This window comes from Sciurus carolinensis, chromosome 12 (assembly GCF_902686445.1).
Source record: "Sciurus carolinensis chromosome 12, mSciCar1.2, whole genome shotgun sequence".
In the NCBI taxonomy this organism is placed as follows: Eukaryota; Metazoa; Chordata; class Mammalia; order Rodentia; family Sciuridae; genus Sciurus; species Sciurus carolinensis.
The window spans coordinates 57,697,034-57,715,244 of NC_062224.1; the positions used below are offsets into that span (position 1 = coordinate 57,697,034).

At 37.3% G+C, this 18,211-nt stretch overlaps 1 protein-coding gene across 1 annotated transcript in view; it reads right to left on the minus strand.

The window, feature by feature from the left end:
• Positions 1-658: 658 nt before the first annotated feature.
• The window catches only part of Akt3 (AKT serine/threonine kinase 3), a 294,858-nt gene continuing 277,305 nt past the window's right edge, over positions 659-18,211 (minus strand). The window contains 2 exon segments of the mRNA XM_047521463.1: positions 659-4,381; positions 11,093-11,195. Coding sequence (XP_047377419.1) covers positions 4,296-4,381; positions 11,093-11,195 — 189 coding nt within the window. The 3' untranslated portion in view covers positions 659-4,295.

Below are 18,211 nucleotides of genomic sequence, written 5' to 3' on the forward strand. Positions count from 1 at the left end.
CCAAATTTGGCTGTGTGACATACATACATGCCTGACTCTGGTCCCTAAGCTTTTCCTCTCTCTGGCTGAGTCACAGGAGCAAAGCCAAGTTCTACAATAGTAGCTTTATGAGGTAAAATCAGAAAAAGGCCCCATCCGAAATGATTCAACGTAAATCAGATTGTAGTCCAGCCCTCCTACCCAAATATGACCATGTCCAAGTTCATTAATTGCCATGAAGTATTAAAATCACACTCTTAAGAAAGTAGTATGTAGAGCAGTACATTATCAGGAAGACATTACTGATGAACTACACTCCCTAAATTCTGGGTTCAAATCATTGGTTGTGAAGATTATCAGGGTCTGAATAAGTCTTCACGTTCTGGCCCTCTTCCAGCCCTGGCTTCACAGGTCTTAATCCCAGTGCTGAGAGGCCAGCATCTCCCCTTTGGAAATAGCCCTTCATCAAAGTTTGTACAACCACACTATTGCCATTTTACTGACATAAATATAATTCCCTGTGTTGTGTTTAGAGCTAGGAGGAATTTACATACGTTTCCTGTCACATCTTATAAAGATTAGGTTAATACCAGGTGGGGCTATTATATTTTTTCTTTCAGAAAAGAATATTAATTTTCTGAGATTACAGAACCACATCCAACAACAACAAACAGAGAAGTAGCAGATTGACATAGTGCTTTATTTAAGCTGTCTGTACGAAGGAAAATAATGTGCATCCCTATCATATACGTGTAAAAATACTAAGGATGTACAGTGTACAAAAACAGTTTCTTGTAGTTATTTCACATCCTTGTGGGTCATATACTTAAGGAAATAAACAGTTTTAGTATGACCAACAGTAATAGTAATACAGTTTCTTGGGTTCATAGTTGCGTCTGCTTAAAATCCTTAACCAGATGACTAGATCTTGCGCGGATCTAATGAAAGAACTAGCAAGGTCAAGAAATGTCACAAACTATAAAGCTACAGGGAGGTAATTCAATTACCAATTTAGAGGTTTTCTTTTTATTTAAATAAATACTTTACATTTCATGCTTGCCTGTAATGCACTACCAGGAGCAAGATAAGGAAATTCTACTGTAGACAGTACAAACGGTAGCAGCAAAGTGTGTACATTGAGGTGTAGTATATAGACCCTGCAGTTAGTAAGGAAGGCCCTTACTTTTGTACTCTAGGAGAAGCAAGTGGCCCCTGCAAGAACAGTCAGCTTTAAGAAGCCGGAAATCAGATATGGGAAATGGAAAACAATACTGGAATAATGCTGTGTAATTAGTATAGAAAGCAAAGCTGTGAGCAACCCTGCCAACAATCCAAGCAGAAGTGGCCAATTTCCTCCAAGATGGCTGCATTATGACAAGAGGTCGCACTTCATGACAGTTAGTATGAGCTGGAATTCACAAAGTTGGAACTGTATTCCAACAGGATGATTCTAGGTGTCAGGCTGTTCCACCTGCCAAAATACAAAACTACAGCTATGGGCAACACAGGGATGCTTCATAATCTCCCTCTGCACACCCTTCTGTGTTCCATCATGCCTCCATGCCAGATGACTTGAGATCTGGGAGTAAAAGGAAAGGATCCTAGAAATCAAAGCCAAGAACACACCTCGTTTGACACTGACGAGGCCATGAAGGGGAGACTGAGCACTGCACATGGTGGGGACTGAGGGCCAGCTGTGAGAGCAGTGGCCAGCCTGGGGCATTATCAACGCCTGTCATTGATCTTTAGGAAGTACCCTTGGCCAATGTCATGGAAATCACCTTAAGATTTGGGGGCAAAAACCAAAACAAAAGCTATGTGCTTAGTGTACAGTGTCACGCTTTCCCTCTGAAGGACCAAATGCTCTGAACATCAGCCAGTCTCAGTTTCCTTGTCTTCCTCTCACCAGTTTCTTTCTTATATATTGGATGCAAGACAACTTAAAGGACAAACCTTCTAGTCTACTTTCTTGTCAATGTGGAACATTCAATGTAATTCCAAGTGAAAAAAAAAATAAGCTATAGATGTAAATAAGAATAAACTACCATTTACTGTAACTTCCTACTTAATACTAAGAATGAACTTCACTCAAGTAGAAATATGAAAAATTAGGATAAAGTCTATGTCTGAATATGTCTTAGCTGCCTTAGTAAAATGCCCTTTAACCCCCATCAGTCCCAGTGGCCTGCCCACCGCCAGCAGTGGCTTAAGAGCTATAATCCACACTTCCAGAGCCAAGAGGCTAAGACATCTGCACATGAACATGATTCATCCTACTTAGAAAGTCACTTGCTCTTTCATACAATGCAATCATAATACTACATCATTCTGTAGTCTTCCATTTGGGAGCTGTCAGTTTATCTAGTACACATTTCCATAATCACTCCATGGGATGGGATGCCCTCATGCTTGCTGCAAGAAGGGACCCTGCCCCTGGACTTCATAGGCTGCTTTGGAAAATGTCAGCTCCTAGCACCAAAGGGTTTAATCTGAAGGTCATCATTAATGAAGGAGAAAGATGAGGTTTGCATACATGTCCCCTCTCAGTGAAAAATGTTGGGATTTGGAGACATGAATATGTACAGAAAAAGAAAAGCTAGAGGTGTTCTTTTTTGTTTTGTTTTGTTTTCCCTGATGGCTTAATTCAGTGATAAATGTACCTTGATCAGAGTAAACACACCAGGTTCTTATCCTTTACTGCCTACTTCATAAATACTTGCGATATGTTCATTTTTCTGAGTAAATGTCATTTCTTATCATCATTTGGGTCTCAATTTTCTTCCTTATGTTATGCTGCCAGGCCCTCCTAATATTTCAGTTCTCAAGTGAGCAAACACCAATATCTGTTTCATTAACCCCTTGGCACAAACAGTTGAGGATTTTCGCATTTTCAGCACCAAGGGGTTAAATGATAGCATCTCTTCTCCAAAAGCCAAATTCTAATCAATCTGTACAATTTCAGAACCTTATCAAATTTTTTTACATAGGAGAAAAAGTGCATGGTTCTCATCAGCATGTATATTTCTTGCACATGGGTCAAAAGAAACTGCAGTAAGTCTATTTCATGTAAGTTGGAGCTGCATTTGCTAACATGACATATACTTCTCATCACTAAAAATAAATACTACTGCAATATAAACAAAACCATAAAAGGACATTCAAAGTTGTAACATCTGAGAAAAAGCTAATTCACCTAGAACTGAAAGTAAAAAATTAAAACTAATAAGGCAAACACCTGTTTACCTTGGTGTACAAATTTTGGTGAAAGCAGGATCATTATACCTGTCTACATTCTTCAGCCATCAGAGGTGATAAATATCAAGAAGGGAAAAGGGTTGCCAAGCACAGGGGAAAATGCCCTCTGGCACAAAGTGTATCATGAGACCCTTTAAGTGACTGTGATTCTGTGCATATGCCTTCATTTCTTGGTAGAACAATATCCATTTGCCCATGATTGCCCGTGAAGTCTGGATGTCCACGTGTGGTACCGGGCTTCCTCTGCAGTATCCAGTAAGAATTTAAAAAAAAAAAATACACACACACACACACACACGTATATTTATATTTATATACATGTATATATATATATATGTGTATATTTATATTTATACACATGTATACATATATATTTATGTATGTGTGTGTGTATATCTATATACACACACACAGACGTGTGTGTGTAGTGTGTGTGTGTGTGTGTGTGTGTGTAATACTCAGTTCTCTCTCAAGTGCTTCCTAATAAATTCCAGCCAAACCTTAGTGATACAGACTTACTTTATGCACTGATTGGACATCCTTAACTAAATTTGTGCATATGCACATCACCATCCTTCCACAATTGCTTGTTCTGAAGTGTAGACTAAATCTTCTTAGTCTAATTAGTTTTTGATTTATCTTCTAGAAAGTTAAAAAATGTACCTAGAATCAGTGTATCTCATTTAGCCTTCACTGTTAGGGAAAAACAAAAACTAAAAGACCAAAAGATGACAACTGGTGCACAAATGAACAATGGTGGGCTCATGACTTCCAAAGATTGTAAAATTACTTCTTAAAGTTGCTATAATAGTAAGACAGTAGCAGCAACAGCATGAGACCTTAGACTGAGATACAATTTCATGCAAAAACAAAAACTGGAGTGTGTCTGTGTATATATGTGTTTTCATGTGAGTGAAAGGTGGCGAGGGGTGAAGACCCTTGGCTGGTCTGGGATGTCGGAGGAGCCCCTGCTATCTGTAAGAGCTAGGACTGGTGATGATGCCCAGGAATCATTTTCAGGAATAAATCTAAGATGATAGTGAAGTAGCAGAATGAAAGACTTATTCTCGTCCACTTGCAGAGTAGGAGAACTGAGGGAAATGCGGCCGCCTCTCATTGTCCATGCAGTCCATACCATCCTCGTCATCTGCGGGCAGGAAACAGCTGTCTTAATTTCACATTTATTTTTTGCAACATTATTTCTGGTCTATGTTTTTTATCTTCTAACATAAGAAGGATTAACAGAGACAAGAGCTCCCATAAACTTGTGTTATCACTAAAACACACAGTAATTATACTTTTAAAATTACCCAATTTTCATAAACCCATGGTCTGTGCAGAAATAATACTATAAAATCATCTCCAAGGCATCAAAATCTCATGACTCAATGAAACTGAGGGGGAAAAAAAAAAACTACCACTGAAGAAAACTGAATTTTTAAAGGAATAATCTTTAATAATCTTTTATTTCAAAAAACCATGTATGTCCAAATTACAGAAACCAATGAATTATACAGCACCCAAAATGATCTATAAAGGATCCATTATCATGACTTCAAGTGCTCACATTTTTTTCTTTCTGGTGCTTAATTGTGATTGCAAAATAAAGCTTCCTATGCAGTTTTATTCAACATCTAACATCTGCCTTAACTCACTGTTCTCAATTTTCCTACACTAAAATTTTAAACTAGAACAAAAGACTAAGACAAAGAAAAAAAGGAAAAGATGGCAGCATCCACGACCTAATTCATCAGAAAACTGATCAGGAGAAAAGATTTAAAAGTCACCAAAAAAGGCTGCTTATGCTAAGATGCTCCTTCTGTTCTCCTGTATTTACAAGATCACGAATGATCACACCTCCTCTTCTCATGACTGTTGTGTGATTACAATCCTGCACTAGCAGGAAGCTCTTCCTTGGATGTGGCCACACACTTGGTTACTCTGTCAACATGTGTTCCCTGTGCAACTGTTTGGGGCTGAGTGCTATGCAGACCCCATCAATGGAGCTCAGAACAAAGTTCTTGTGGTCCCTGAGCTCACCATCCACTGGGGAAAGTCCTCCATTTAAAGCCTCTCCTGCTCTATTCTAAGCTCATTTAATTGAATGCTGTCTTATAACCAACCAAAATAAAAACCTTTTTTCTTCAAACAAAATAACTCTATTTCTTCAAATCCATATCAAAGGTACATTACAAATTCCTTTCACTTTTCAGCCTCTCCAGGGAGTACTAACCAACTTTGTAAGGAGAGCAAGAAAAGAGGCCAGACTCGCTGTAATGCACACTAATCCTGTCACCCCACCAAGGGTACTTTGCCTTCATCTGAAGAACAAACATCTCTGTTTTTTCTTTTCTTACTGGTCTTGTTTTCTGTAGTCTGTTCTTAATGTAGAAGGTTCTCAGAAATGGAACCAAGGTGGTAGTAACCAAAATTTGCAACTTCCAATGTACCATAAAAATATTACTGTATAATCAACTGGGGAACTAAAATATCAGTCAGTATCTGTGGATCCCTGCTCCATGTGGGGCAAGGAACTCTGAGGGCCTCACTATGCAAACAGAGTATAGCCAGCATTTCGACAGTGCTGCAGCTTAGGGAAATCTCAACCTCTTTATAAAAATTCTGGTTCAGTACCAATCAAATCATGTGCATCTTTCAGATCAAATACCTTAAGCAGTATTTTCTCCTGCATGAAAGCCAGGAGGATCTAGGGGACCATGACATATGTACTACTGAGATGCACAATATAAAAACTCTCTAAGAAAAAGCAGCTGACATCTTAAGTATTCAGATGCTGACATGTGACAATCACATTTCAAAGAACAGTTTTTTCCCACTAACAGCTTTGTTTTGCTGAGTGTTTCTGCACTCAGCAAATGTGCAGTGAGCCCTGGACAGCATGTGTGGGGAAGTTTAGAGCTTATACTCCTCAGCCACTGAGGGGCAGAGGCTTTGCTGGCTCCCTGGGCTATGACCAGGCCTCATCTTAGGCTGGCAGTGTTCAGCACTGGGTGAGTCGGTTACTCCGCATGGGCAGGTACTGCATTTCCTTTTGAGGATGAATTTTTGCTGGATGTAAGCTGAGAATTAACACAGTTTTTGCTTTGTCGCTTCAGTAACAAGTTTGCCACATTTCTGAATATGAAGAAATCTAAATTTCACAGATTACCTTTGAGGGTCCTACACCTTGATATTCTTTAAAGCCACTCATCACTTGATCACTCCTGCTCCCTTCTGTTTTCTCAGGCTTGGTAACAGTGAAGGTTGAGGATCTGATCATGGCCCAACTGGGCATCAGCTTGGGAAGGAAGGCAGGGGCATCCCCTGGGCCCTCAGTGCTGCTGGGGCAGGTGGGGCTGTAGTGGGAGGGAGGTGGGGGAAGGGACACTAAGTCATCTGACATGAATACTTTACTGCTACAAAAGGACCTCCACAGGTACAACGATGATTAGGAACATGAACTACATAAACAAACACACACCTGGAAAAAGAAAACAGGATGATCAACTCTTAACTATGTCTGGATCCTTGGATCCAAGGAGCATCAGGTCTCTAATTTTTTTTTAGAGCATTTAACAAATGTAATTATATAGCAGTAAAAGTGACCAAATCTCAAAGAATTTCTTTTTCTGTAAAAGGAAGGCAGAGGACCATTAATGGATGTAACGAAAGACGACACATTCTAAAATCTGTTCAATTAATTAACACTAGTGAGGACAATCTGGCATGTTACTGCAGCTGTTTGTAGAAAATGGAACATTTTGCCTTTCCTAACTGCTGATTTGTTCTAAAAAAATAACTTCATTCTGTTTAATGGAAGCAAAATGGCAAATGGAAAGACAGTTGCTGTCGAATGGCACTGCTGTGGACCTCCGTGAACAAAACCTCAGTGTGCTAGCTTTTAGGGTTGCTAGAATTCCTTACCTAGCACTACTGAGAGCTGCTCAAAGAAAAGATTATGTTCAAATGTGATCCCAGTTAGGGTTTCACTAATTCTCCTTTTATCTGTCCCTTAAGGGAATAATCCAGGGGACTATCAAACTAAAAACATTATTCTAGCCCTACTGGAACTTGGGGTGGCAGGGGAGGCATGACGAGCCAGCCTTGGGCAATAGGAGAGGTATCCGCTGTGCAGAGGTGTACTCCACAGAGCACCTTCATCTGCCAACATCCCTAAAGATTCTCAATAGGAGAGTAAGTCCACAAGTCTACTGTTGCTCTCCCTTCCTGGACTGTGGTACCCTTCAGATTCAGGGGACACTGCTGGGCTCCTGTTTCTATATTGTCCAGAACCTCACCCTACTTCTGACGTCCAAAGAGACAGGCTTCCATAGGCCTACTTGCAGAGTGCTGATACCCACCATGGAAGTCAGTATAATGTATGGGCTTCCTGTCTCTCCCTGTCTCCATATAGAAACAAATAAAAAATCCCTTAAAGACACTGAGGCTTATTTAGCATGACCCACATCCAAAATGACATATATTCATTCCTTTCAGAAAAGAGTTGCTGAGTGATTAAACGTGACAAATCAGGAAAAACATTCTTGATGGCTTTTATATTGCATCACCATTTAATGAAGCTGAGGAACTAGGTTCATATTATGTTCTAGAAACAGTGCTGAGGGCCTTAAGGTACATTTTAATATTTTAATCTCGTTTCAGAAGTTCTAGAAACAGCAATAAAATGCATACAAGTGACAAATTCTCTTCAGGACAATGCCACAAGTGCTTGGAGTTAGGGATAAAGTAGATAAGACAAACAATTTAGATTTTCTGTTCTTTGACAGCTAGGGCTTTAAAACTCAAGGCAATCATGAAATAACAACTGATTAGTTGGAGATACTAATAACAGTTTTTATTTGACTTATTTGTAACCAAGCAGACTTTTAAACTTTTCTTGTGGTCTTTGTAGCCTTACATTCCCTAGCATCAGTCTTCCCCACAGTCCTCCACTCATGCCTACCCCTTTTAGCTACCTGTTTATTGTATTGGGCCTATTGTCACTTTTCAGGTAGAAGAAAAAGTATCATTATGGAGTGGTTAATCTAGCAGTTGAGTAACACCAAAATTAGGGTTATTCACACTTGGAGAAGTGTTTTTTCTAAAGAGATGGCTTCTTAGGCACATAGCAGAGCAAACACAGGGCTCCTAGAGATTATACATTCCTCTACTTACCTTTCCCAAAACACAAAATGACCTGTCACATTCTAGAGCTAGTAAAGACAGAACATAAGGTGATTCCTCAGGTCTGAGCCCAGGGTTTTTTCATCTTTACTTGTCTCCCAAACTTTCACTTTTAAATTTCGGAAATAAAATATCTACTCATGATTTTGCATTTATAAAGCCTACTTATTTCTATGACTTCCAAAATAATATATTTAACTGTCCTGAAAAAGTGTCCACAAATGCCAACAGTTCTGTTTAAGAATGGAAACAGTCTCAAAGAGGCTAAGGCCAAGGACATGTCAAAACCTTCCTTTCCCAATGCCCGCTATGGATATGGAGTAGGGAGACAAGCTAAGCACCCATGGCAAACAGCTCCAAGCCCTAAGGCCACCCCCAGGAACTTGCCACAGTCTGTGAATTCACACCTCTCTTAAATATTCATTGAGTACCTACACTAGAGCCAGGCATCTAGCCAAGAGCTGGGGCAAGGAATGATTAAGAGACACTAGATCCTTCCTCTCAGAGCTATTGTGTCCCAGTGGCATAAATACAAACAAACAAAAAAATCAATCAGAAAAATACCAGCAAGTGAAGGTGCCAACATAGAGAATAAGAGTATGAGGGGGTGGGGTCAGACAGCCTGTTCCTTGTGCTGGGAGGTTAAAGGTAGCTTTCTGATGCAGTAATGTAAGTGTTCTCAGATTATGATCTGAAGAACAAGAGGGAGCCATTTATACAAATATCTGGGACACAGAGAATCCTAGGCAGAAAGAACAATAAGGACCAAAGTCCCAAAGGCATAGTGAACCGTGGCACATTCCAGTTATGGCTGGATCATGGGGATCGAGGAAGAAGATGGAACTAGAAGAGGCCCGAGAGGTGGAAGGCCCAGATCTGACAGGACTGTGTGGGCGAGGATGACTAATTTGGATATACAGTGCAATGGGAACCATTGGAAGGATTATGTTAAGGAACGATGGTCTGATTTACAACTAGGGCTATATCCAAATGATGGGACTCAGCAAATGCTCTATGGTGGTAATTGTCCATGGGTTGCTCCAGACACTCATTGATGTTGCCCAGCATTTTGAACAATTATATTGCCACATTCCATGCTGGGGCCAGAGCCAAGAATGTCCCGTTATTTCTATTTAGACAGCCCTTAAGTTACTTGCCCATGATTCCATAGGCTTCTTTCTAACATTGTCTTTGGCTCTTAATGATATTAAAATTCTAGTAATGGCACATAGAGTCCACTTTCACACACTAATATTTTACAACTTAACCTGGGCATCAGATGAGTTGGTGAGCTATGCTGCGGCTGTGACTGACACTAACTATGGGGCCTTAAGAAGCTCAACTTCTCCTTGCATTCCAACTTCTTCATTTTTAAAATCAAGATTAAGAGGTTCTTAACTTCTTGAAAATTGAAAGAAAGAGAGAAGTGTACATATGCACAGCACACATAATTATATCTTTCATTTTAGGGTGCTCACAATCTCCTTGTTGCCAGGCCGTGAACTCCAGATTAAGAAGTTTTGGACCAAATGACTCCTAGTTTGTCTTTCAACATTAAAACCAGTTGACTATAGCCACTGCTAGAAAGCATTTCACTTCAGTCTTTCCCTCTAATGGGCATTCAGTGTACATGAGCACTACCAACTAAGGGAAGAGGAGAAATGTGGGAAACAGAGGACAAGGAGAGAAACACTAACATGATGTCACTGTGTGAGCCTCATATGTGTTCCTTGAAGAATTTTTTTTAGCTGTCCAAGTATCACCCCAACAATCAATCCTACCCTCATTCTGAAATTGATGATCGACAGACCTTTGTTAGCATGAAAAGGTTTGCAAGTTATACCTGATAACCTTTGCTTCCATTAAAGTTCACTTATTTATGGTATTTCTCTAAGTGTGGAGCATACCCTAATGTATGCGAAATGATTTGAGGTGATACATGGACATATAGCTTAAGAAATATATGTAGGTATGAAAATTAATAGCAATTTGTATGTTTAAAAATTAATAGCAAACTAAATTATGTCTTCACAGATATTACTGCTTAAGAGAATGCTAATTGAAAAGGAGTGTCTGACCAGTAAATAATGGTCAGATGAGAATTGTCACATTTGAATGTAGTATGTGTATGAGCAAGCTCTAGGAAATGGAGGGTATCTCTTTTTTTAGGATTCTTCTAGGTGGCATCAAAAGAATCCACTGGAGAATAGTGAGGAAGGGCTAATTAGTCTGTAATTTCATTTACAATAATTATACATGTCATTTTTCTTTCCCAGAAAAGCTTTTCTTGCAGTCACCTTTGGTATTCCACAAAGGGAAACCCACAATCTTAAATGGAATAGAATACAAGTCACGATGGAATTTGATCTTAAAATTATTAAATGAGGCAGGCATGGTGGTGCAAGTCTATAATCCCAGTAATTTGGGAAGTTGAGGCAGGAGGATTTTAAGTTTGAGGTTAGCCTCAGCAACTTAACAAGACCCTGTCTCAGAATTAAAAAATAAAAAAAGACTACGAGACTAGGGGTATCTAGGGGCATAGCTCAGTGGTAAAGAATCCCTGGTTCAATTGCCAGTCAAAACAACAACAACAAACCAAATGATCTTTTTAAAAAAAGGGCTATTTTCTTCAATTATTTTAGACTGTTATCAGTTACCTTCTAAATTTACTTACATTTTTCAGGTGGTGTTATTGTAATAGTCTGAGCTGTGAATTCTTCATCAAAATATCTGGTATCTGTCTCAGATGTTACTTGAGGCTTAAAAGGAGGTACAAGCTGAAAGAAGAAAAGGAAGAAACAAAGAGTACTGTTAACCAATTTCAATTTAGGAAAATTCATTTCAAAGATAAAATTAGAGAGCAAAGAGTAAAAGGAACAGTACAAAAGACTGAGTCACAGACGGCATGTGTGGCTTCCCTGTCAACAGTCTGAAGACAGAACGGTGAGTTCTTGGCTGTTCTGTATAAAATTTGAGATATTATGTGAAACAGAACAACGGGGACCTATAAAATAGGGTGGGAGGAAGATATTGAAAAAATTATCCTAATTGTGTTTTTGTTAACAAATATATGTGCAAAGTCATATTTATGTTGACTTCTGTGACAAAATGTGGCTCTTCCTAGTGCAGCAAAAGGACAACCTTGTGGTTTTCTCCTCCTCTCCCCCTGGTGCTTGGCTGAAGAGGTCAGTATTAGAAATATGGCAGTAGAGCTATTCACTATGTCACAGGTACTGTGCTGAACTTCACAAAGAACTCTGATTATTTGACAGAGGCATTCATGCCTGTCCCTGCCCTGGACTAGGGACTTATGCAATCCCTAAAATTGAATGTTAAATTCTGTTCATAGTTTTTACTGGATACTCAATGGGGTCAGTGCCAGAAAAGAGATTCAGAGTAACTTCTCTAGAACTGACAGAGCTGGGCTTAGTGGGCCCTGCAGCAGACATAGGGGTGGGGAAAAAAAAAACCAGGCTGTTAAAGGTTATAAAAGCCAGATCCATGTGAAACCGGCCAGGAGGTAGCTGGGTTATCACAGGGTTCCTAATTATCAGGGCTCTGACTCCAGGGACAGGGAAGGCCTAAGGGTTGTTTTTGTTTTGAAACAGGATGCCTAGTTTCTCGGTCTGGAGTCAGACTGTATCATTCATTCAACGTCATTAAGAACAGAATACAATTCTCACAGCAATGGAAATGGCAAACAAGAATGAGAGACATTAGTATACTTCATAAAAATTTTACAGAAACAAACACACAATTGGTTTTAGAGCAATACATTTTCCCACTCTCACTGTCACCAAATTTGTATTAAATCATAAGGCAAAAACCTTTAAATTATTCTCTAGACAGATTACATTTTTGAAGTATTGGGGGATGAGCAAAGCTGAAAGCACGTTTTCAAAATAGAGAACCACATTTCAGTTTACAGCACATGTTACAAAGCATATCATTCTTTCTGTTTGCTCACAGTACACAGGAATTCTAAGGTCTCATTTTTAGCAAGCACTCATTTGGGGATGGAACCAAATTCAGATTCTATTCATTAGCTACTAATGACTACTAAGAACAATATGATTTTCTTTTCAGCACCCTTTAACCCCCCAGAACACATTTCCTTCTTCCTGCTCTGTTAAGGAGACTGGACATTAGAAATTCGGCCACTCCACTGATAAAAACTTTACTTTTTCCATTCATCGATCAGTGTATTCTCTTCACCAGCATAACATATGCACACAAGAACACCACAGATGATACATACTTGAGAAGTTCTGGTTTTCTTCATAGAAAACTGAGGGGTAATTGCCCCTACCTGGCAGGAAACTGGGAGACCAGGCTTCTGATTGTGAGAATGAGTCCTTCTAACTCACCATGAATGTGCACCAAAGAGATCTTCCATTCTAAAGATAACCACAATACATTCTTTTGGCAGAAATGGGCTTCTCTAGGGCAGTGGAACCAGGTTTTACACACTTCTGATCCACGTTTAATATCTCCATCCTTCTGAAGTAAAAAACCAAAATGTGCCTTCAAGTTGGAGGAAAACTGCTGCCCTTTTAGATGAGAGAATGATTACCTCTACCTTTAAAAAGCTGAAACATGGCCTGGGGTTGTGGCTCAGTGGTAGAGCACTAGCCTAGCATTCGTGAGGCACTGGGTTCGATCCCCAGCACCACATAAAAAAATAATAAATAAATAAAGTAAAAGTACTGTATCCATCCACAACTAAAATATTTTTAAAAAGTTGAAGCACAGTTTCCAAGAGTACAGAGGAGCTTAACAGTCTGTTCAAATGTTAAGTTACTAGCAAGGACTTTAGTAACCACATATATCAAATACTTTCTCCATTACTTTCTATCTTCACACTGCTATAATTTTCTTCAAAAGTCATTTCAACATCTGATGCACATGCATGTACACACACACACACACAGTACATACATGTATTTGTTTTCCTTCATCATCACATCACACTCCCAATAAAATACAAGTTCTATAATAGCTGGGACTTAAATTTTTAAAAAAAGGTTCTTACGCATAATTAACACACGATAATTGGCACATATGAAGAGCACACAATTTATATTGACATACCTAAGTACCCATGAAACCGTCACCATAATCAAGATAGTGAACATGTCAATCACTTGTGAATGTCTTTTTGTCCCCTGTGCAATTGTGTCCTCTTTTCAATCCCTCTTCAGGCAATGACTGATAAGTTTTATCATGATAGATTTGTATTGTCTAGAATTTTTATAAACAGAATCACATAGGATGTACTCCTTGCATTCTTGTCATTCAACATGGTACTTTGACATCCATCCATATTACCACATATATCAAGGGTTCACCCATATTATTGCTGGGTAATATTCCATTGTATAGACATAATACAATTTAGCATTCACCTGTTGATGAACATCTTCCAGTTTGGGGTTATTACAAATAAACTGCTATGGAGATTTTATGTCCAAGTCTTTGTATGGGCATTCAAATAAATTTTGGACAAATATCAAGGGGTAGAATGGCTGGGTCTAACAGTAGGTGTGTACATTTGACTTTTTTAAGAAACTGTCTGTTTCCCCAGGTGGTAGTATGATTTTACATTGATACCAACAGTGTATGAGAGTTCCAGTTGCTTCGTGTTCTTACCAACACTGATTTAGTAAAACTTTTCAAATATTAAACATTTTAATATGTGGTGGTACTTCACTGTGTGTGTGTGTGGCACCAGGGATTGAACCACGTGCACTTAGAAACTGAGCCACATCCCCAGTTCTTTTTAAAATTTTTTATTTTGAGACAGGGTCTCGACAAGTTGCTGAGGCTGCAATCCTCCTGCCTCAGCCTCCTGAGTTGCTAGGATTACAGGCTTCATTGTGGTTTCAAATTCACATTTCCCGACTGAATAATAATGCCTAGCATTTTTTTTTTGGTAATTTTTATTTCTTCTTTGGGTAAGTGTCTGTTCTATTATTTAGACCTTCCTGTCATCAGATCTCCAGAGTTCTTTACATACCCATATGCATGTCCTTTTATGACATTTTTAATTTACAACTATTCTTCCTTTTTGTGTTTTCTCCTTTCATTCTATTTATAGTATTTTGAGGAAAATTAAGTTCTTTATTTTGATGAAGTTTGATTTATAACTTTTTAAAAATTGTCTTTTAGTTGTAGATGGACTTATGAACCTTTATTTTATTTATTTATTTCTATGTGGTGCTGAGGATGGAACCCAGTGCCTCACACATGCCAGGCAAGTGCTCTACCGCTGAGCCACAACCCAGCACCCATAAACTACATCACAATTATTCAAAGAGTTTCTCCTGTGTTTTCCTGCAGAGATTTTACCTTAGAGCTATGATCCATTTTCAGTTAATTTTATATTTGGTGCAATTTTTTAAAATATCAATGATTAATTAATTGAACTGAATTGTCCTTTTACTTTCATTGATAGTCAGTTGACCATATAGGCATAGGTGTATTTCCAGATTCTCTGTTCTTTTGCCTTGATCTCTTTGCCCACCTTTATGCCAATAATAAACTGCTTTGATTACTGTGACTGAACGTGGAGTGTTGAAGTCAGGAAGTATTGGTGCTCCAACTTTATAATAGATGTCAAAGTTGCTTTGTCTATTCTCAGACCTTTGATTTTAGAATTAATCTGTTAATTTCTACAAAATAGGCCTGGATTAGGATTGTTGAATTTATGTATAAATTTAGAGATAACTAACATCTAAAACATACTGATTCTTCTAATCCATGAACATTGACATTTAAATCATTTTTAATTTCTCTCAAGAGTATGTCAGTTTTCACTATGAAGGTTTTTCATATCTTTTGACAAAAGTATTAATTACCTTATATTTCTTTGCTACTGAAAATGATATTTATATGAATTTTCCTCTTGATTGTCTACTGCTACTGTATGAAATCCCATTTGTTTTTGTATCCTGAAAACTAATGTATACTTATTTGTATCAAGAATCCTAGATTAAACTTCAGTAGCTTTTCATAGATTGTTAGATTTTTCACATAATCTTATTGTCTATGAATAAAGACAGGTTTACTACTTTCTTTTTGATGTGTACATATTTTCTTTCTCTTGATTTATTATACTGACTTAAATTTCCAGCACAATGTTGAACAGCAGTGAAAAATTTTTCCTTAAAAGAGCATTCAGTCTTTCCCCATCAGCTATGAATTTTTCTTAGATGCAACTAATCAAGTTGTAGAACATTCCTGTTCCTAAATTACTGAGAATATTTAATTTTGTTTTGTTTTAAAATCAGAAGTAGATGTTGGACTTTATTGAGTGCTTTTTTTTTCATCTAGTAAAACAATAATTTCTTCGTTTGTTGATATGCTTAGTAGAGTGACTGACTTTTGAATGTGAAATCAACCTTATATTCCTAAATCTAACATAACTTTCCTACGTAGATATACGAATACACCACAGTGAATCTCAACATCCTGTACAACCACAAGACTGGGATCCTAATTAGAATAAAACATACTCCGTATTTGTAAAAACATGTCAAAATAGACTCTATTGTCATGTTTAACTAAAAAGGACAACAAAAAATAAAACTAGGAAAAAACCCACTTAGTGATGATGCTAATCTTTGTATATATTACTGAATTTGATTTGTTAAAATTATATTAAGAATTTTTGCATGTAAAAATGACTGCATATATTTTCATTAAGAAAATTGTTCTACCAAAAAGAAAAAAGAAAAAAGCTGGGCACAGTACGAGAAAAAAAAAAAACCTTTGACTGCTTTTGGAATCAGGCTAATGCTGATCTCACAGAATGAAGTAGAAAATATCCCTTCATCTCGATTTTCTGTAATAATTCACACATGATTGATGCTATTCCTTAAATGTTTGGTATAATTCATTGGTGAAGTCAAATAGGTCTGAAGTCTTCTTTGTGAGCAGAAGTTCAACTATAAACGTTAACAGACTTACAACTCCCTCTGTCATCCATTTCTTCTTGGTAATTTGTGTCTTTCAAGGAATTTACTCATTTCAGGGATTGTTGAATTTATTTATTTAAAAAAATTTTTTTAGTTGTAGATGGACACAATACCTTTATTTTATTTATTTATGTGGTGCTGAAGATCGAACACAGTGCCCCATGCATGTGAGTAAGTGCTCTACCACTGAGTCACAACCCCAACCCTAATGCTGAATTTAATGCCATAAAAGTGATACATAATATTTCTGTTTAGAAATACATTGGAGCAAAGTTGCTTCTCTGATTCAAGATATTAAAAATTTGTTGTCTCACTTTCTGTTCTATCAGGTTAGAAAAGTATCAATTATAATGATCTTATCAAAGAACCAGTTTTGCTTTTCATTAACTTTTTTCCATTATTTTCAGTTTTCTATTTCTTGGATAGCTATTCTAATTCTTATTATTTCCTTTTTCTACACTGAATTTGTTGTTTCCTTTTCTAGTTTCTTAATATAGAAACTAAGATTATTGAACACATACAGTACTATAAATTTCCCTGAAGTATTGACTCATACATTGTTTAAAATTATGTTTCATTTCCAAATATTTGGAAATTTTCCATGTATCTTTCTAATTTAATTTCATTTAATTCAATAATTAAATTATTTGAATCCTTTATACTTATAGAGTCCTTATCTTTAAAACATGGTATATTGCAGTAAATATTCTGTAGGACCTTGAAAAGAATGAGTGTTACCTTGTTATTAGGCAGAATATTCTATAAATATCAATTAGATCACGTTGGTTGAGAGTACTGTTCAAATTCCCTTTACTTATTCTAGCAATTAGTTGAAGGTGGGTATTGAAATTTCTGTTAATTGTGAGTTTGTCTATTTTTCCTTATAGTTCTATAAGGTTATTAGGTTTTTGAAATTTTATAATTTTGTTATTAGATGTGTAACATTAAAATTGTCTTTTTTTTTTGTACTGGAAATTGAACCCGGGGGTACTTTACCACTGAGTCATATCTCTAGACCTTTTTATTTTATGACAGGATCTCACTATGTTGCTGACAATCTCACTAAATGCTGAGGTTGGCCTTAAACTTGTGATCCTCCTGCTTCAGTCTCCTGAATTGTTGGTATTATAGACAAGTGCCACTGTGCCCAGATATGATAAAATGATCCCTTTTTTATTATTAAATGATCTTCCTTTTCTCCAGTAACACTACTTGCTTTGAAATTCACTTCATGTAATATTAATGTAGCCACTCCAGTTTTTTTTGGATTAATGTAGCATGACATGTAATTTTTCTTTCCTTTCATTTACTTGTATCTTACATTTAATATAGATTGTTCTTGCTTTTTACTAGTCTGGTAATCAGTTGTCTTTTAATTATGTTATTTAGTTTATTTATATTTAATGTGAAGACTGATATGACTGGGATTACATCTATCACCTTCCCATGTGTATTCCATTTGTCTCATCTGTTTTGCACTAATGCTAATCCCCAAATTCCTAAAACATAGGTTGCCACAAAGTAGCATTAACAATATTTGCTGAGTAAATGAAGAAATAATTCAATCTTGGAGCTGAGTGGAATGTCAGAGAGCATATAGTCTGCCATTTTAGAGATAAGGAAATTAATGTAGATGCTGGCAAATAACAACTAAAGCAACAAAAACCTCATCTCTTGATCTCAAGGGTTTTCTTCTATAGTTCTTATTATACAGAAGGAAGACATTAGATGAAAACTGCTTTTGCTTTTGAATACTTCTTTAGACATTAAAGTCAAGATACCCATGTTGGGACATAGGCCCTCTCACCCCTCACCAT